This window comes from Mustelus asterias, chromosome 25 (genome assembly GCF_964213995.1).
Source record: "Mustelus asterias chromosome 25, sMusAst1.hap1.1, whole genome shotgun sequence".
NCBI classification, from domain to species: domain Eukaryota; kingdom Metazoa; phylum Chordata; class Chondrichthyes; order Carcharhiniformes; family Triakidae; genus Mustelus; species Mustelus asterias.
Genome location: NC_135825.1, coordinates 2,665,473 through 2,686,187, shown reverse-complemented (window position 1 = coordinate 2,686,187; position 20,715 = coordinate 2,665,473). Strand labels below are relative to the sequence as shown.

The 20,715-nt window shown below is 46.9% G+C and overlaps 1 protein-coding gene across 4 annotated transcripts in view; it reads right to left on the bottom strand.

The window, feature by feature from the left end:
• srgap2 (SLIT-ROBO Rho GTPase activating protein 2) overlaps positions 1 to 20,715 on the bottom strand; it is a 147,822-nt gene that overhangs the window by 53,891 nt on the left and 73,216 nt on the right. For 3 of the 4 annotated variants that reach the window (XM_078241982.1, XM_078241986.1, XM_078241985.1), the window contains exon 2: positions 4,392 to 4,587. In XM_078241982.1, the coding sequence (XP_078098108.1) occupies positions 4,392 to 4,587 (196 nt within the window). Of the gene's footprint in view, positions 1 to 4,391; positions 4,588 to 8,776; positions 8,895 to 20,715 lie in introns of those variants that run through there. The other variant, XM_078241984.1, reaches the window with a different exon arrangement.

The following is a 20,715-nucleotide window of genomic DNA, read 5'->3' as shown; positions in this document are numbered from 1 at the left end:
CGGTTTCCTCCCACAGTCTGAAAGACGTGCTGGTTAGGGTGCATTGACCTGAACAGACGCCGGAGTGTGGCGACTAGGGTAATTTCACAGCAACTTCATTGCAGTGTTAATGTAAGCCTGACTTGTTTCTAATAAATAAACTTTACTCATCCAGACAGACATTTGGTTTCTTTACCACATCCATTCCCGCTCTCTCTGACCTTTTCATCATTTGTTCTGTCCTGTCCTCCACCCTATCACAGAGATTCCCTTGTGTTCTTTCCTGCCCCCCTACCCCCTCAACTTAAAAATGCTTCCATTTCTTTCTCTAGCTCGGATGAAAGGTCAGCCCCACCTGAGATGTTATTTTTATTGATGGGATGTAGGTGTCACTGGCGAAGTCAGCAGGTGTTGCCCATCCTTAATTGCCTTTGAACTTGGCCAATTCAGAGGGCAGTTAAGAGTCAACCACATTGCTGTGGATCTGGAGTTACATGTAGGCCAGACCGGGTAAGGACGGCAGATTTCCTTCCCGAAGGGACATTAGTGAACAAGATGGGTTTTATTTTACGACAACTCAATGGTTTCATGGTCATTGTTAGACTTTAATTCCAGATCTTTTTACTGAATTCAAATTTCACCATCAGCCGTGGTGGGATTTCGATCCGAGTTAGGGTTAGGTAGAGCATCACCCTGGGTCATACCTCTACACCACCGTTTCTCTCCACAGATGCTGCCTGACTTGCTGAGTATTTCCAGATTTACTAATGAGTTTATCACTTGAAAATCTACTCTGGCATTTTGGTGATGTGAGCAACTCCAGCCGATAGACAACAAAGAGCTTGCATTTAGATAGCACCTTTCACCATCTCAGGACATCCCAAGATAATCCATAGAATCCCTACCGTACAGAAGGAGGCCGTTCGGCCCATCGAGTCTGGACCGACCACAATCCCACCCAGGGCCTATTCCCATAACCCCACATATTTACCCTGCTAATCCCCCTGACACTAAGGGGCAACTTAGCATGGCCAATCCACCTAACCTACACATTTTTGGAATGTGGGAGGAAACCAGAGCACGCAGAGGAAACCCACGAGGAGAACGTGCAGTCTCCACGCAGACAGTGACCCGAGGCCGGAATTGAAGCTGGGTCCCTGGCGCTGTGAGGCAGCAGTGCTAATCACTGTGCCACCGTGCCGTCCTTAAGATGCTTTGCAGCCAGTGAAGTACAGTCATCCGAATGGTACAGCTCCCAGATACCTGTGGCACAGGTAACAATTTAGCAATTACCACCTTTGTCTTTCTGTTTTCCAATTTTGCCCCTCGCTGCTCCTACCCCTTTCTTAGTCCCTGCGTCATGGATATCCATAATGGACCACAGCAACTGGACTCTCGCTCTCAGCTGCAGTGAACTATATCTAACCCCTGAACCGTACAGTTCCCGATTACAACAATGTTCTTTTTTATACCCTCCACTTGATTGGCTCCCTGCAGCACGGTGCCCAGTCTCTCTGCTCTCCGCTAGAACCCTCAAAGCTGTTGGACACCTCACTCACCCCGAAATCCACTCAGCCCTACCCCAGCATTGCACAGAGCTCCCCCAAACCATCCCCATTCCCCCCTGCTGAGCGAACGCGGTGGAGTAACAGACCGTGAGAACAATAAAGAAAATTGTGGAATGGCACAGAAACTGCGCACAGATTAAAAGAGGCAGTGCAGTGGGGAATGTCTATAATTGCACACATTACATCCTAAAATATTCCTAAATGAAACCATGGCAGAGGTCGGCAACAATTAAAAGCCTTTCTAATCTCCTACACTAGCGTATGCCTATCATACTAATGGATAAGAAACAAGGAGTGGAGAAGGCTTGCTGAACTCGAGGGAGGTCTCACTGCCCTCAGGGGTACAGAATTTAAACCGACATTAGGATGAAATTTTAATAAAGCTCTTTGACACTTATTTCATAACCTTCCATTAACCCTTAACCTGCTTTCTTTCTCAATGAAACCCTCCCCCAGTGAGTTGACATTACAAGTTTTTAAGGGATCGAGGTTACGAGCTGTTGAGGGGATGGAGAGTGTGGATATATTTGTGAGGCTGCAACTCTCGTCTTCCAAAATAGTCTTGGTTATTTCTAACCTGCTCATGAACACACATCTTTGTCTCGATTGTACATGTAAATAGATGCTATGTTGTGTCCTGGATGACAGAACGAAGCCACTTCAAGTTTTCGCGTGCTCAACTGACAACAGCCAATGCCAAAGCAAGACTGAAGATTAGGGTCAGGGTGATCCAGTGACCTTTTTGGGGCGGCACGGTGGTTAGCGCTGCTGCCTCACAGCGCCAGGGATCTGGATTCGATTCCCAGCTTGGGTCACTGTCTTGCGGAGTTTGCACATTCTCCCCGTATCTGCATGGGTTTCCTCCCACAGTCCAAAGATGTGCTGGTTAGGTGCATTGGCCATGCTAAACTCTCCCTCAGTGTACCCGAACAGGCACCGGAGTGTGGCGACTCGGGGATTTTCACAGTAACTTCATTGCAGTGTTAATGTAAGCCTACTTGTGACACTAATAAATAAACTTTACTTTTTAGTTGAGTTTACAAACTGGGAGCAGCGTTGAGGAAGTTGGAAGATAAAGTGGACAAGATCAGGGAAGTGAAATCACAGAATGATTATCAGACAGCATCTTTTCAAACCTCAGGCATTAGCTGTGTGTTTGTTTGGATATTTAACCATGAAAAAAATCAACAAGCGTTTAACCCCATCTTGCTGCAGAGGAACAGGGACATCAGCCTCTGAATATAGCCATCAGGAAAGCTGCAGAGCAAAACCTTCCAAACACTACCTTACCGAGAATAGCATCGTTTCTAATTGGACGGGGCTGAATATTACAGTTTTGTTTCGGGGGGGGGGGGGGGCACAGAGTTTTACAGCACAGAAAGAGGCCCTTCGGCCCATCATGTCTGCCCTGGCCAGCACGAACCTATCTATTTTAATTCCTTTTCCCAGAAAGTAGCCTCACAACACCAGGTTAAAGTCCAACAGGTTTACTTGGTAGCACAAGCTTTCGGAGCGCTGCTTGTGATTATACTCAGTGCTCTGAAAGATTGTGCTACCAAATTAACCTGTTGGACTTTAACCTGGTGTTGTGAGACTGCTTACTGTGCCCACCCCAGTCCAACGCCAGCAACTCCACATCATTCCTTTTCCCAGCACTTGGTCCGGAGCCTTGTACGCTACGGCATTTCAAGTGCTCATCTAAATGCTTCTTAAATGTTAAGGATTCCCGCCCCAACCACCCTTTCAGGCAGAGCGTTCCAGATTCCCAGCACCCTCTGGGTGAAAAAGCATTTCCTCAAATCCCTTGGGCCAATCCATCAGTCTGGGTGGTGCCAAGAGCCCATTAGTAGGTGCTGCCCAAAAAGGTGCCCCATGCACCCCAGAACCAGATAAATCCAGGAGGGTCTGCACAGATAATGAGGGGAGGAGGGGGGCAGTGTGCTTAGGGGGGGGGGGGCTGTCTTTTATTTTCCCCACCCTACTACATTCCCACACTTTGAAAAAATATATATATTTTTTAATTGGACTGCCCACTACCGCCCGACAGCCCACACCAACCCTATTATGGTGTAGATCGTGGTCAACTGGCTTGTTAACAAGTTCAATTGACCCTTGAATATTTATTAAATTATAGGCCCCCCCCACTCCCTATCCCTGGACAGAAGAGCTTGTCGTATGAGGAACGGTTGAGGACTCTGGGTCTGTACTCGTTGGAGTTTAGAAGGATGAGGGGGGGGGATCTTATTGAAACTTATAGGATACTGCAAAGCCTGGATGGAGTGGACGTGGAGACAATGTTTCCACTCGTAGGAAAACTAGAACCAGAGGGCACACTAAAGGGCCTCACGCTAAAGGGACGATCCTTTAAAACAGAGATGAGGAGGAATTTCTTCAGCCAGAGAGTGGTGAATCTGGGGAACTCTTTGCCACAGAAGGCTGTGGAGGCCGGGTCATTGAGTGTCTTTAAGACAGAGATAGATAGGTTTTTGATTAATAAGGAGATCAGGGGTTATGGGGAAAAGGCAGGAGAATGGGGATGAGAAAAATATCAGCCATGATTGAATGGCGGAGCAGATTTGATGGGCCGAGTGGTCTAATTCTGCTCCTATGTCTTATGGTATATTGTGGGGGTGGGTTGGAGGTTGAGTGGGGAGGTGACAGGAGGGCACCTCGCTCTATTTTACATGCTGCCATCGCTGCAAACAATGAGCATCAAGTGTTCGGCCAATATGTAATGGAAGGGTTTGGGGATGTGGTAGTTGTGTAATATCACAAACCGGGAGTGAACAGGCTGGAATCGAGCCAAAGGCTCTCCCTGGGAATCTCTCCGTTTAAATGACTCACTTGAACTGCAGGTGGTCTTTGGTGCTTCTGGTCTTGGCCATGAAACGCTCCGCCAGCTTCTCCAGGTTCCTCGAGTAATCCATCTCGATCTCGGATTTTTTCCGGAAGAAGTCCTGGAGATCTTGAAGGAGCTGCACTCGAGCCTCCGACTGCTGGTCCAAACATTTCAACTGTTCCAGGAGCTGAGCCCGGATCTCTGCGGAAAATTAAAGCAATAACATCAATGACTCAGACAGACCCGCTCGGTCAGACCCTGGCCAACTCAATACTCGCTCATTAGCGCAGCTTCTCATAACCGGGCCACTTTCTATTCAATGTGAATTCACCGAGTCTAACCAAATCCTGAGCCTTGTCTGCCCACCATAAGACATAGGAGCAGAAATTAGGTCACTTGATCCATCGAGTCTGCTCCGCCATTCAATAACTTATCTTACTTATAATATCTTACTGTGTTTACCCCAGTCCCACGCCGACATCTCCACATCATGACTGCCATTCAATCGCAGCTGATATTTTTCTCATCCCCATTCTCCTGCCTTTTCCCCATAACCTCTGATCCCACATTGAGTACATACAGCCCAGGTCACCAGTCTTGGCAACGACTACAGGCTGGCTGGACGACACACCACTTCTGCCCCAGACCAGAACCATCTGAAACATGTGAATTGAACAGAGACCCAGAATGATTGCAAAAGGTTTGACTAAAGTACTGGCCCCTGGAGTCAGGCACTACAATCTCTTTATGGCCTTTAAGCATGTTTCACGCTGGATCCTTGGGGCCTGTTGCATTGCGGAAAGAAAACAACTGAGCAAAGATCAGAGTTACAGTCGCACAAAGCTAAGCGGCAAAATAAATAATCCCCCAAAAAAATCCAGTTTCCTCCCCCCACAGAAATGAACCATTTTCCATCACAAGTTTAATTTACTCTGTTCTCAAAGGCCAATTGATTGGGAGGTTTCAGCAAGTTCCCCCATTTCCCTGCATGACTTTACTTAAGGGCATCTTATAGATTACATCTTGGAGATAAAGATAATATCTCATTATTTTCTTCCCACCGAGTCTTTGAACCGAGATCTCCTGTGACCTGTGTACAATGTCAGCAGCCTGCAGCTTTCAGGCCTGTGTGAGGGTTGGAGTAGAAAGCCAAGTAACAACTCTTTCTCTGATCTGCTTTTCCCCTCTCAGGTTCTTGCCGGTGCAACAAAGACCAGAATTGGGGGAGTGGGCCTGGGACAAGTTGTCGGAGAACAGCTTCTTCCTCTCTCCACACAGCATTTAGTCAGTTTTCAGATCCCTCTCTGAAACAAAGCCCAGAGAACTTCATAAACGCAGTAAACTGAAGAAATTTCCAAATAGGAATTAGCTTCAGGTCCATTCTCTTTGTATTAGTCACCAGCAGGCTCACATCTACTGCCTGAGTAACATTCTTGATACAAAGAAAAACACTTTCCCGCAGACTTTAATAAAAGGACTGACTGGAAGTGTTCAGACTAATAAAAATAAACGCACAGTTAGCGTCAGGCGAGCTTGAAAGCGGAGAGTTCTAGAATGACACGAGGGATCAGCATTGAGGACAGGTAAGTGCACCTTCCTGTCTTTAACCCCTACACCAACGACCGTCCCCACAGGTAACATCTTGAAAACTGCACTATCTTTGAATGGGCAAAACATTCATCCTTTGGGTTCCACGAGGCATGCAAATCAACCTTCCCACTTCGAATCAATGGGATTTCGACTGAGTTGCAATATCTGCCAAGTAGGGTGGTGGAGGCAGACACACTGGCATCGTTTAAGACTTAAGACATGAGCAGTCTGGGAATGGAGGGATACAAACGAATGGTCTAGTTGGACCAAGGAGCGGCACAGGCTTGGAGGGCCGAAGGGCCTGTTTCCTGTGCTGACTGTTCTTTGTTATCTCCTCTGCAGTGAGTTCCGCCACGATAGGGGTCAAAAAAATCCACCAAAAGAAACTGCCATGGGCCAACTGGAATGATAGTCTGCAAACACCCCCCCCCCCATTCCTGAATTTCCTCTATGGGAAAAGCACCATCACGGATCAAGGGTAATATCCAACACCACCGTCCAAAGACAACTAGAGATGGGCAGTAAATGTCACAATCTATGATTAAACAAGAAAATATAATTCATTCATTGGAGTTAAAGATAAGATACGATGTATCTTTAAATACATTTTCTTCCTTTATAATTTACTCCTCAGAGTTTTACAGCCTGACAGGAGGCTATTCAGCCCATCTTTCCCATGCCAGCTCACTCACTCACAATTTAGTCCCACACTCCAGGCTTCTCCCCATAACCCTGCAAATTAGTTCAGATGTCCCATGCATCCTATTGCCTTTTGAAGTTCTTATGGAATCGGATTCCCTTTTAGCAGAATGTGTTCCAGATTACAGCAACCCCCTTAACTCAGATTGTCCCATTGAACAATCGATGAAAAACCCCAAAAGGAGGCACAGATGCCATTATGGCAGATAATTAAAACCAAGGAGCAGTAGAGGTTGATTCAATGTGAGCAAACTGTTCAAGGTTGAACTTTACTGAGAAAAAACATGTTCAAAAAGGGAAGATTAGTCCCATCAGGAAATTCTGATTTGGAGATTTACACCGGTTTAGTTCACATTCCTTCAGGCCAATTCCAACTAATGTTTGGACACGTTTGCTGTTGGAATCAGACATCTTGTGGATATTGTGGACACGATATTGCTCGCACAGTGGCCAGAACAGTCAGTTATTTTTGGCAGCCTCGGTAGTGGAGGGATGTTTCCACATAGACTATTTCATCAACTGCAACCCTGGAATAACTTTGAGCAAGTCTGAAACTAGTTTGTTTTAGCACAAACTAAAGGCAAAAAAAATCCCTTTCATTTGACACAATTTAACAGTTTCACTGATAGGCAGGCAATGATGTCACGGGAAAGAGAAAAATGTTCCACTGTCAAAATAGTGAGCTCTCTTCCGAGGTTCAGGTGTTGTATTGCAGCAGTGTGGAATACACTTTACTCTGTATCTAACCCCGTGCTGTACCTGTCCTGGGAGTGTTTGATGGGGACAGTGTAGAGGGAGCTTTACTCTGTATCTAACCCCGTGCTGTACCTGTCCTGGGAGTGTTTGATGGGGACAGTGTAGAGGGAGCTTTACTCTGTATCTAACCCCGTGCTGTACCTGTCCTGGGAGTGTTTGATGGGGACAGTGTAGAGGGAGCTTTACTCCGTATCTAACCCCATGCTGTACCTGTCCTGGGAGTGTTTGATGGGGACAGTGTAGAGGGAGCTTTACTCTATATCTAACCCCGTGCTGTACCTGTCCTGGGAATGATAGATGGGAAATACCATAAGCTTTCGGAGCACAGCTGCTTCGTCAGATGGAGTGGATATCTGGGATATCACAGATATCCACTCCATCTGACGAAGGAGCTGTGCTCCGAAAGCTTATGGTATTTGCTACCAAATAAACCTGTTGGACTTTAACCTGGTGTTGTGAGACTTCTTACTGTGCTTACCCCAGTCCAACGCCGGCATCTCCACATAATGATAGATGGGGACAGTGTAGAGGGAGCTTTATCCACAATTTCTCCTAAAACTGACAAATATTGAATTTTCTGCTTCAGTATCTCTCTCCGACGAGCATAAAATTCACAAAAACCTGTTTGCCCTCTCCACTTCCCTAGTGCCCACCATTCGGGGTCTGATCTTTTGGGTAGTTTAAAGTCAGGATAGTCTGGGAGGTGATTCTGTAAAATCAGTGGTGTGATTCAGTAATGACTGAATGCAGCGTTGTGGGGAAGCTCACTGCCGTGTCCATATCACCAGGACTGAGACGTAGCAACTTCCAGCTCCCGGGAAGATCAAACACCTCGGAATGGGCTCACTCCCAACTTCAACAAAAAGCAGCGAGAATCACCAACACAAACAACTCACTCCATCCAATCACAGCGCAACAGACAGCAAAGCTCTCGCTGAATCTAATTTAATCTGCCAACAAGAGATCAAAAGCCAAAACTTGGTTAACTGACTGATTCCACACAGGAGATAACCTCACAAATCTGCCCAGATTCCAATCTTTAACACAACAGAATCTCTGTGAATCTCTGTGAATTGCAGCTATTATGTTGGGAATTGGAGGCAAAATTACCTTTTTATAGGATCACAGAATTGTACAGCACAGGGGCAGGCCAATCGGCCCATCAGACCTGTACAGACTATATGAAAAGGCTAACCAATCAGTTGCAGTTTCCCTGTATGCTTTCTGTACAGCTCAGTAAGTTTACCATTACAAATATTTATGCAATTTGGGTTTGGACGTTACCCTTGAATCCGCTTCCAGCCTTGCAAACTATTTCCAATTTCATTAAATAAGATTCAAATACCTTTACACAGACGCAAGTACACGACCTTTATTGTTGAATGTTTCATTCTCACTCCTGTATCCTCACAATTAAACTGCTGTCAACCCTCTGTGGACAGGAGATCTGAAGAGGCCGGACTGATGCACTGTTACCCACTGGAGAGAGAGTCCCTCCCCCGGCCCATTCTGATTACCATCATTACAGCTTTCAGTTTCAGCTTCGCTGGAACTTCACTTCCTCAATCAGACAGAGTGACATTTCCTAAGTGAGAGGGAAACTAAATCTGTGCAGTTAGCACATCTAAATTCAGTCACAAAACATCAGCACTCAGCTGACTTCTGCACAGGATCAGAGCAGACAATAAAAAATCCCGCTCAACTTCCCCTAAATCCAGACATCACCAGGTGTAATTCCAGGGACAAATTGGGGAACTTCAGGAATCTCCCTAATTGTTAAGGAATCTCCCCATTATTAAGGAATCTCCCCACTCAAATACAGAACTGCGGGGCTGAACATGCATCTCTGAGCTATTATCAAGTGACTAAAGCTGCATGAACCATCTTGTGAATGAATAAAGAGGAATCCAAAGTCAAAATTGGCACTTGGCTAATTGCTCCTTCCATCGCCCATGCTCACTCCCATTTCTTGTGGGTTCTGTATTCCCATTTAGTCTCCCTTCAAAGCTCAGCTATATCCCCCGTTACCGTGGATTCCACCCATCTTTCTGAATGAACAAAGAACAAAGAAAATTACAGCACAGGAACAGGCCCTTCGGCCCTCCAAGCCTGCACCGACCATGCTGCCCGACTGAACTAAAACCCCCTACCCTTCCGGGGACCATATCCCTCCATTCCCATCCTATTCATGTATTTGTCAAGATGCCCCTTAAAACTCAATATCGTACCTGCTTCCACTACCTCCCCCGACAGCAAGTTCCAGGCACCCACCACCCTCTGTGTAAAAAACTTGCCTCGTACATCTCCTTTAAACCTTGCCCCTTGGCTTTAGGGCAATTAGAAACTGGATTGGGTAAATATGAACCAAGCATTGGGAAAGATGGAACATTGATAGCAATAACCCAGTCAAAGACCAGGCAGTGTTAAGAGAGGCGCAGAGATTTGGGAGGTGTTAAGGTTTGTCTTTTTGAACAGGGAAGGAAACTGGAAAGACGAATCCTGGACAGGGAATTTAACTATTTCACTCAGAGGGTAGTGAACATGGAAGCTGCTAAATCTTCAAACTCAAATGAGAGCTTTGATAGATTACTCGGCAGAGGTGGCGATTAATGGGTTGGCGGCCAAGGTGTGTGTGGGATTTCACCATCTTTAAGACTAACCGGACTGTCCGAAATGGACTCAGTCAGTGTTGTACATTCCCACCTTGCCCTGGCCCTGAAGCCACAGGACAATCCTCCAAGTTCATTACTTGTCCATTCAGCCAGCTCCCCGTCTCAGTTTGGCATTTCAATGACCCAGCAATTGAGGTAGCAACATGCTTAACGCCAAAGAGAAAACGCTGGAAAATCTCAGCGGGTCTGGCAGCATCTGCAAGGAGAGGAAAGAGCTGACGTTTCGAGTCCAAACGACCCTTTGTCAAAGCTGGACGCAAAGCATTTTTAAAAAAAATTTCTACAAATTAAAATTCAAGACGCAGAGAGTTTACGTTGGACTTTTCAACAAGGTGGAAAGAGACAAAAATTTGCTAAATCAGTGTAATAAACAATTCAAAGCATTGCAAGCCCAGCGTTCATTGTCTGGTGATGTGTGGAAGATAATACAATAGGGCTTGTTACAGTTCAAGGACAGGACAGGGAGAATGAAGAAACTTCCATTTATATACAACGCTATCAGATGCTCGAGGTGTCCCACAGCACTTGGTCGGTAATGAAGCAGTTTTGAAGTGTAGATAGTGAGAAACAAAGCAATCAAACCCAGAGCCGCAAAATTCCATCAGCAGTAGATGAAATAAATAAAAATAGTTGTCGGAGGCAATGTGGCTGTGGAAGGGGGAGGGAGCAGGGAATGGATTAAGAAGCCAGAAGCGCAGCAAATCCTGGGAAAATAAATGGATAGATCAGCTTTTGAAAAACTGTGTTGGGGAAAAAAACCCAGATAATCTCAGCAAGGATCGAGCAAGACAAAACAAAACCCAGTAAAAACTGAACGGGCAACTCCTTAACGATTAATTATTTGATAATCTGTATTTATGTCAGATCATCTCCATCTGTTTATATCCCCAAAACCTCCAATCCTATTCCCAGTGAGATATTTATCCCGTTTCTGTAAATCAGTTAATTGTCACAGCATTAACCGGACATCTGGCCCACAAACTCACCATTCCGTGGATAAGCTTCATTTAAGACAAATATTTTTCATTCCGGCATTGCTTGAATTAATTTCACTCATTTCCTCACTTTCTGCAATGTCAAAAAGCCTATAAATGATTGTAATCGCACTGACTGCCCTCGGGGAGAAGGCAGTCATGATGTGGAAATGCCGGCGTTGGACTGGGGTAAACACAGTAAGGAGTCTAACAACTTTAACCTGGTGTTGTTAGACTCCTTCCTCAGGGAGAAGGGGCAGGGTAGAAGGGGAACACAACATGGCAGTAATTGCAAGCAGCAAGAGGCAATGCCCCAGCCCCCACGGCCATTGGCCATTACTTTGTCTGGTGCTGCCTGGTTGAGTGAATGGTGTGAAAATTGTTGAGCACTTGGGCCAAGTGTTGACCATCCTGGACAAAGCTGCCCATTTGATTTGCAACCTATCCACCACCTTAAACATTCACTCCCTCCACCAGCGGCACACAGAGGCAGCAGTGAGTACCATCCACAAGACGCACTCCACCAAGGCTCTTCCAAACCCTGCACCCTCCACCACATAAAAGGACAAGGGCAGCAGATACCCGGCAACACCACCACCTGCAAGTTCCCCTCCAAACCACACACCATCCTGACTTGGAAATATAATCGCCGTTCCTTCACTGCCGCTGGGCCAAAATCCTGGAACTCCCTTCCTAACAGCACTGTGGGTGTACCTACACCACGTGGACTGCAGCGGTTCAAGAAGACAGCTCATCACCACCTTCCCAAGGACAACTAGGGATGGACAATAAATGTTGGCGAGGTCAGCAACGCCCACATCCTGCACAAAGATAAAAATAAATTGGACATGGTCTCTGGAGTTTCAAAGAATGAGATCCCATTGAAACGTACAAGGTTCTGAGGAAGCTTGGCAGGGTAGACACCGGGGGGAGGGGGGTTGGATCCCTGATTGGGCAATCTAGAACATGGGGCATAGCCTCAGAATAAAGCGCCATCGTTTAAAACGGAGTTGAGGAGAATTTTTTCCACTCAGTTATTGTGAATCTTTGGGATTCACCTGCCCCCGCGGGCTGCGGATGCTTCATTGTTGAAAACATTCACGTCGGAGTTAGAATTCATAGAATCCCCACAATGCAGAAGGAGGCCATTCGGCCCATCGATCCCGCACCAACCACAATCCCACCCAGGTCCTATCCCCATAACCCCATTTACCCTGATAGTCTCAGGGGGACTAAGGGGCAATTTGGCGCAGCCAATCCAACTAGCCCGCACATCTTTGGACTGTGGGAGGAAACCGGAGCATCCGGAGGAAACCCATGCAGACATGGGGAGAATGTGCAGACTCCACACAGACAGTGACCCGAGCCGGGAATCGAACCCGGGTCCAAGGCGCTGTGAGGCAGCAGTGCTAACCACCGTGCCACCCTATTAGATTTAGGATCGCTCAAGGAATCACGGGATTATGTAAGGACTGGGCTGCAAATTGGAGTTGAAGCAGTAGATCAGCAATGATACTACACAGCAGGGCTGCTCCAGAGGTCAACTCTTACGCTTACCATTTGTGTTCTTATGAAGTGCAGTTACTGTTTTAGCAGCCAATCACACCCTCCTGAACAGACAGGCTTGTCTCAGGTTCTGAGCTACACAGCAGCATTCCTTCAGCGCTGCACTCAAGCGGTAGCCTAGACTGTGAAGCTTGAACCCACAACCTGTGACTCAGAGGTGAGCGAGTCACCACCAAGCCACAGCTGAATAATCTTCAACGGAAGAGAAACAAAGGCTTTGAAATTCTGACGCGTAACTTTGAGCTGCGGTGCACAGCGATTGTTTATAAAAAGAATTGAGTGGGAGGGGTCAGATACAGAAATACAAATACCAGAGAACTTGTAAAAAAACTTCACTTCTGCAGCTCAGACCTGGGTAGAACAACCCCACCTGTTATATAAACTCCACATAAGGGCGGCACGGTGGCACAGTGGTTAGCACTGCTGCCTCACAGCGCCAGGGACCCGGGCTCGATTCCCGACTCGGGTCTGTGTGTGGGAGTCTGCATGTTCTCCCCGTATCTGCGTGGGTTTCCTCCGGGTGCTCCAGTTTCCTCCCACATTCTGAAAGACGTGCTGGTTAGGGTGCATTGACCCGAACAGGCGCCGAACTGTGGCGACTCAGGGAATTTCACGGTAGCTTCATTGCAGTGTTAATGTAAGCCTCACTTGTGACTAATAAATAAATAAAAACATTCAGGTGGACATCAGACAGAAAGCAAGAAAAAGTATGATGATCATATTGCGACACCGCCTCCCCCCCAGCCATAGTTTTACAGTTGTGCTAATTCCATGGGTCAGAGAGGGTGGCTCTGTGGCCATTCCTCCAATCTCTTGCGTAATCCAGGCGGGTATATCAATGCAGAACCGGGGGAGTAACCGAATAAACCGGGGCACCCGCACGGCTCCTCAGGGAGATGGATGAGATCCTGGATTGAAATTTGAGGAACGTCTCTCCCAAGACAGAAGACAAAGGAGGAACATCTGGAAATAGTAACAAACACAAATAGAAGAAAGTATTGGCCCTTAACATCCCCACAGTGACAATCAGCGGCAGATTACCACTCTGTCTCACCCGACCTTCCCGACTCCGGCCGGGGTGAGACTGGCGCAGCGAAGCACATCCCGGCTCCAGGGGCGGAACGTCAACGGAGCGGAGCGAAGGAGGTCACGCCCCCTTTTTACAGCACTAGCTGCCGTAAAGCAGCTGCATTTAAAGGTCCCATTGAAAGGGAGATGGTAAGTTTCTGAGGTAAAAGTGAATGGAATGTGGGAACGAGAGCTTGAACATTGGCAGGAGGGGGTTCGGAAATCAGGGATTGGGGGTGGGTCAGATATGGGGTGGATCAGGTTGGGGAATACCATGGGGAGGTGGGGTGTTTGGTCGGATGAGACCGGGACCGGAGGGTAAAACTGGCAGTGGAATTGTCCAGGGGAAATTAGTGTATCTGGACAATTTCTGGGTAAATCCTTACATAGAAACTAGAAGCAGGAGGAGGCCATTCGGCCTTTGAGCCTGCTCCGCCATTCATCCTGGTCATCGAATTCAATATCCTGATTCCCCCCTTCCTCCCATATCCCTTGATCCCTTTAGCCCCAAGAGCTATCTCTAATTTCTTCTTGAAATCACACAACGTTTTGGCCTCAGCTACATTCTGAGGGAGTGAATTCCTCACATTCACCACCCTCTGGGTGAAGAAATTTCCCCTCACCTCGGTTCTAAAAGGTTTACCCCTTATCCTCAAACTATGACCACTAGTTCTGGACTCCCCCCACCTTCGGAAACATACCTGGGAACGTCCGAGAGGGATTTCCCAGCGCATTAACGGGGCATCCCCTAAATCCGATGAAGGGGAGTCAGGAAGCTACGGCTCAATGGGATATGACACACGTTCACTCCGACTGCAAACAGGTAGGACTGGGGCTTCTGGAATCAGAGTGTACGTTTATCGAAAGAGCAAAGAGAAAGGGAGGAGGAAGTCGGGGTGGAGGTGAAGAGGACAGCACCAAGGTGGAGGATGGGATGGTGAGCAGAGAGGGTGGGGTGGGCAAGGGAGAGGGTGGGGGTGTAGTCAATTTGTGCACAGTAAGATCCCACCAACTACACAATGACCAGATATGATGTGGATCACAACCCTATGGCTCAAAGGTCTGTAATCCACTGAATCACAGCTGACAGAACCCAGGTGTATCTCCGTATGCAGAGAGCGCAATAGTTAACATACGTTCCATTCACTGGTGTACAGCTGTCACAGATAGGGAGCGGGCTCACTGGAGTCTGCTTCAGCTTTGATTGTGGTATCTCTGAGACTTTGAGTGTTGTACATTATCTACTCTTTGGCGTCTCCTCCGCAGAATAACCATGAGAACACAGGACTGTAGGGCCTCGGTGGTGAAGGAGTTTGGGCGCGTGACAGGCTACACCTACTGTCAACAACACAAAGGTGCAGCCAATCTCTTACTGACAGGCAGGAGGGTGAGAACACTGGCCCACAACACAACCACATTCTTGCTGGCAAGTGGAAACTAATCCCTCAATTGACTGCTTGATGCAAATATTAATGACTGGTTTCTGGCTGCAAGGAAATCCTCTCGCAAAATGATAAAAATAAACAATCCCAAACCTGAAACGGCCATTTTGAGCTTTACCTCACCTGGGGGAAAACCCAAAATGGTTGCAGATAAAGAAAGCTCAACATGCGTCTGTTTTTGTGGGCACAGTTTTACACGATGGAGAAATCAAACAAGAAATTTAACTCCTGGAGTTCAGTTTGAATCCAGGCCAATGTCCTTGTTTTAAATCTCCTGAATGGAGCGACCAGTGACTATAATTCTCTCTCCCTCTCTGACCCTGCTCTTTGCTGCAGAACCAGATTAAGTTCTGACCTGTGCAGAGTTTAGCTGAACTCGGGTAGAGCAGGGCCAGAAGACCTAAAGTGGAACTCAGCTTCCTTCAACTAGGGGGGAGGTGAACTGGGGTAAGGTGCAAGGACAGTGGGGGAGAGACCAGAAAGTGTTCCTAATTCAAAAGTGGGAAGTCGATGACCTGGTGGTATTATCGTTAGACTATTAATTCAGAAACTCAGCGAATGTTCTGGGGACCCGGGTTCGAATCCTGTCACAGCAGATGGTGGAATCTCAGAAGACGAAGGAAATTTGGCATGTCAGCTATGACTCTCACCAACTTTTACAGATACACTACAGAAAGCATTCTTTCTGGTTATATCACAGCTTGGTATGGCTCCTGCTCTGCCCAAGACTGCAAGGAACTACAAAAGGTCGTGAATGTAGCCCAATCCATCACGCAAACCAGCCTCCCATCCATTGACTCTGTCTACACTTCCCGCTGCCTCGGCAAAGCAGCCAGCATAATCAAAGACCCCACGCACCCCGAACATTCTCTCTTCCACCTTTTTCCTTCGGGAAAAAGATATAAAAGTCTGAAGTCACGTACCAACCGACTCAAGAACAGCTTCTTCCCTGCTGCTGTCAGACTTTTGAATGGACTTACCTTGCATTAAGTTGATCTTTCTCTACACCCTAGCTATGACTGTAACACTACATTCTGCACTTTCTCGTTTCCTTCTCTATGAACAGTATGCTTTGTCTGTATAGTGCGCAAGAAACAATACTTTTCACTGTATGTTAATACATGTGACAATAATAAATCAAATCAAAATTTCAATTCAATAAAAAAACATGTGGAATTAAAAATCTACTGATGATCGTGAAACCATTGTCAATTGTCAGAAAAACCCGTCTGGTTCACTAATGTCCTTTAGGGAAGGAAATCTGCCGTCCTTACTCGGTCTGGCCTACATGTGACTCCAGAGCCATGGCAATGTGGTTGCCTCTCAACTGCTCTCTGAACAAGGGCAACTAGGGCTGGGCAATAAATGCTGGCCCAGCCAGCGACGCCCATGTCCCACGAATGGATAAAAATAACACAATGTAAATACATCCACTTTCCTGCCGGTGCCAATGGGTGAGAACCAGCAATAACACAAACACCCACGCTAGTCTGTCCCGGAATCCGAGTTTGGAAATGGTCCTTATGGAAGACGGCAGGAAAATGGCAATCACCAGCAACCCAGGGAGGGGTAAGAGTTTAGCTGGCCTTTCACCGATCCCTGCTCCATTTCGTAGCTACAATTCCTTCCTGCTGCATCACCCCTCCCTCCGTATTAACAACCCACAAGATTGGGGGGCGGGGAGGGGTCAGGTACTCAGACTGAAATACTGACACTCTGTGATGAGCGCTTCAGATTATTCATGCGTTTCCGACCTGAAACATTAACTCTGTTTCTCTCTCCACAGATGCTGCCAGATCTGCTGAGTGTTTCCAGCATTCTCAGTTTTATTTGTAAAATACTAGAGTTCAGGAATTACAGAGGCACTGACGGGCGTTGGAGATGAGAAGAGGAATGGGTGGAAGCAGGCGCTCCTGGTGTTGGAGATGGAAACACAGCTTGGGGTCAAACAGCGCACCAGCATTGGGAAGGGTGTTCCTCAGACAGCACCCTCCCCCCGGGGAGGAATGGAACTGAGGGAAGGTATTTGTGCCGGGGTGAAGATAACAATTTCTGACTCTCTCTCCCCCCCCATTGTTAAAAGATTCACCCAGGACCAGATGTCAGGCAAGCAGTAAGACAGCAGAGCCAGGGTGGGGGGAGTAAGGGGGGGGGCTGGTTTGAGGTGTTGAGGAAGCGTGCACAAGGTTTCCACTGTGAAAGGTTGCAAGTTTTAGACTACGGTTTTCGCTGTAAAATTAAATTACGTGCAACCGAAAACCACCAGACTCAAAACAGTCTGCAGCGGCTTTGGCAGCTAAGCAAGCAGCACAGGGAGACAGGAAACTCCCAGAGGAAGTTTGACCATAGCCAGCTGTTTGCAATTGTATCCAGGTAAATGCTACTGGAACAGGACAGGAAAATTACATGAATGAGAAAGGACAGGGGTTTCCCTTCTACCCCGTCACAGATTTCCTCCTCCTGTATCAAAAGCTGCTAATTCCACACGGACCATAGGATTGACAGAAGGGTCTGATGCAATTCCAGCCAGCTGAGTTTGAACCAATCTTTCCCTCTGTCCATTCCCCCAGGTGTGGAGATGCCAGTTGGACTGGGGAAGGCAAGTAAGAAGTCTCACAACACCAGGTTCAAGTCCAACAGGTTTATTTGGTAGCACGAGCTTTCGGAGCGCTGCTCCGAAAGCTCGTGCTACCAAATAAACCTGTTGGACTTTAACCAGGTTAAGGAGACTTCTTACTGTGCATTCCCCAACCCTAATCCTGCAACAATCCAGCACAAACAGCCTTTGAGCGAGTCAAACCTATACCTAAACTGAGAAGAGGATTGAACAGTGAACAGGAATGTGTCAGGAGAATGATCAAAGCTTGATGTGCTGCAGTGACAGTGTGTGGAGAAAGATTCGGTGACACCAGTGCGTCTCCACCTGGTTCTCTGGAGCAAGCCATGCATTCATTAGGAAATGCAAATAAGGGACCAAAATACATCAGTGTCAAACACCTCCTGAGGGCTTGGGATAAATACGCTGGCAGGAGTGGGAAAGCTGGCTGTCCATCTGGCCTATCCACAGGGGAGGATGCATCACATGGGATGAGAAATGAGAAAATAGAAAGAGTGTGGAAATTCTGCAGGTAACAAGAGGAACGGGAGGAGGCTATTCAACTCCAACCCATCATTCAATTACGTCACAGTCACTCTGATTTTTAATTCCATTCACCGATCCTCGTTCCATAACCTGCAATACCCTTGCTTGGTAAAAATCGCAGCTTCGAAACTTTCTATTGACATTGAGGGTAAAGCGCCCCAGATTTCCACACAAGGCGAGCGCTTCCGGCATCATGACTAATCACTTAGTTCTTATTTTAAGGCTATGCCCCTGTTTGAATCGGATACAGAGAAATGTTTGGATTTATCCATGACTAAACATCCTTCAGACGGTCTGACAGCACACACCGTGGTTGTGGGACCGAGGAACAAGTGACTAAGTGAAGTCAACTGTCACCAGCTAAGATCCAAAAGCCCACACCTGCCCAGAGGCTGGCACAAGAGAGGCAGAACGTAGATAAGGAGTGGGAGGGATCCCAGGAAAGATCCTTGGTGAAACTCCATGTGGAGTCAGAGCCAAAAGCCATTTCTGAGGATGTGTCCGTTATACTGAGATTGGCACCAACCAAATATAGTCTTTACTGAGCTAGACAATGTCAAAGAAGCGATGATCAAGCCTGTAAAATGTTAAGGGCCAAGGAAGGATAAAGCACCACAGTTAGTCACTGAGGATTCCATCCCAAAGCCGTGCTTGCTTTCAGCTGAATCAGTATCGACGCACTGCAATTCTAACCCACTAGGAAGCTGAAAGCAAAATACTGCAGATGCTGGAATCTGAAACGCAAACAGGAAATGCTGGAAAATCTTGGCAGGTCTGACAGCATCTGTGGTGGGAGAAAATAGAGCCAACGTTGGAATGGTTGTTGCAGATTCCAGGGTTTAGAAGTTTCAGTAAGTCCAGGGAAGGTGGTAAAAGAGGTGGAGGTGTGGCATTGTTAGTCAAGGACAGTATTACGGTGGCAGAAAGGACATTTGATGAGGACTTGTCTACTGAGGTAGTTTGGGCTGAGGTTAGAAACAGGAAAGGAGAGGTCACCCTGTTGGGAGTTTTTTTATAGACCTCCAAAAAGTTCCAGAGATGCAGAGGAAAAGATTGCAAAGATGATTCTGGATAGGAGTGAAAGTAACAGGGTAGTTGTACTGGGGGACTTTAACTTTACAAATATTGACTGGAAAAGCTATAGTTCGAGTACTTTAGAGGGGTCGGTTTTTGTCCAATGTGTGCAGGAAGGCTTCCTGACACAGTATGTAGATAGACCAACAAGAGGCGAGGCCACATTGGATTTGGTACTGGGTAATGAACCAGGCCAGGTGTTAGATTTGGAGGTAAGTGAGCACTTTGGTGACAGTGACCACAATTTGATTACGTTTACCTCAGCAATGGAAAAGGATAGGTATAGACCAAAGGGCAAGAGTTATAGCTGGGGGAAAGGAAATTATGATGCGATTAGGCGAGATTTAGCTGGCATAGGTTGGGGAAGGAAACTGCAGGGGATGGGCACAATTGTAATGTGGAACTTGTTCAAGGGACAGCTACTACGCGTCCTTGATAAATATGTACCTGTCAGGCAGGGAGGAAGCAGACGTGTGAGGGAACAGTGGTTTACTAAGGAGGTTGAATCTCTTGTGAAGAGGAAGAAGGAGACTTATGTTAAGATGAGACGTGAAGGCTCAGTTAGGGCGCTTGAGAGTTACAAGTTAGCCAGGAAGGGCCTAAAGAAAGAGTTAAGAGCCAGGAGGGGACATGAGAAGTCTTTGGCAGGTAGGATCAAGGAAAACCCTAAAGCTTTCTATAGGTATGTCAGGAGTAAAAGAATGACTAGAGTAAGATTAGGGCCAGTCAAGGACAGTAGTGGGAAGTTGTGCGTGGAGTCTGAAGAGATAGGAGAGGCACTAAATGAATATTTTTCGTCGGTATTCACACTGGAGAGGGACAGTGTTGTCGAGGGGAGTACTGAGATGCAGGCAGTTGGACTGGATGGGATTGATGTTCATAAGGAGGAGGTGTTAGCAATTCTGGAAAGGGTAAAAATAGATAAGTCCCCTGGGCCGGATGGGATTTATCCTAGGATTCTCTGGGAGGCTAGAGAGGAGATTGCAGAGCCTTTGGCTTTGATCTTTGTGTCGTCATTTTCTACAGGAACAGTGCCAGAAGACTGGAGAAAAGCAAATGTTGCCCCCTTGTTCAAGAAGGGGAGTAGGGACAACCCTGGTAATTATAGACCGGTGAGCCTTACTTCTGTTGTGGGCAAAGTATTGGAAAGGATTATAAGAGATAGGATTTATAATCACCTAGAAAGGAATAATTTGATGAGGGATAGTCAGCACGGTTTTGTGAAGGGTAGGTCGTGCCTCACAAACCTTATTAAGTTCTTTGAGAAGGTGACCAAAGAGGTGGATGAGGGTAAATCGGTTGATGTGGTGTATATGGATTTCAGCAAAGCGTTTGATAAGGTTCCC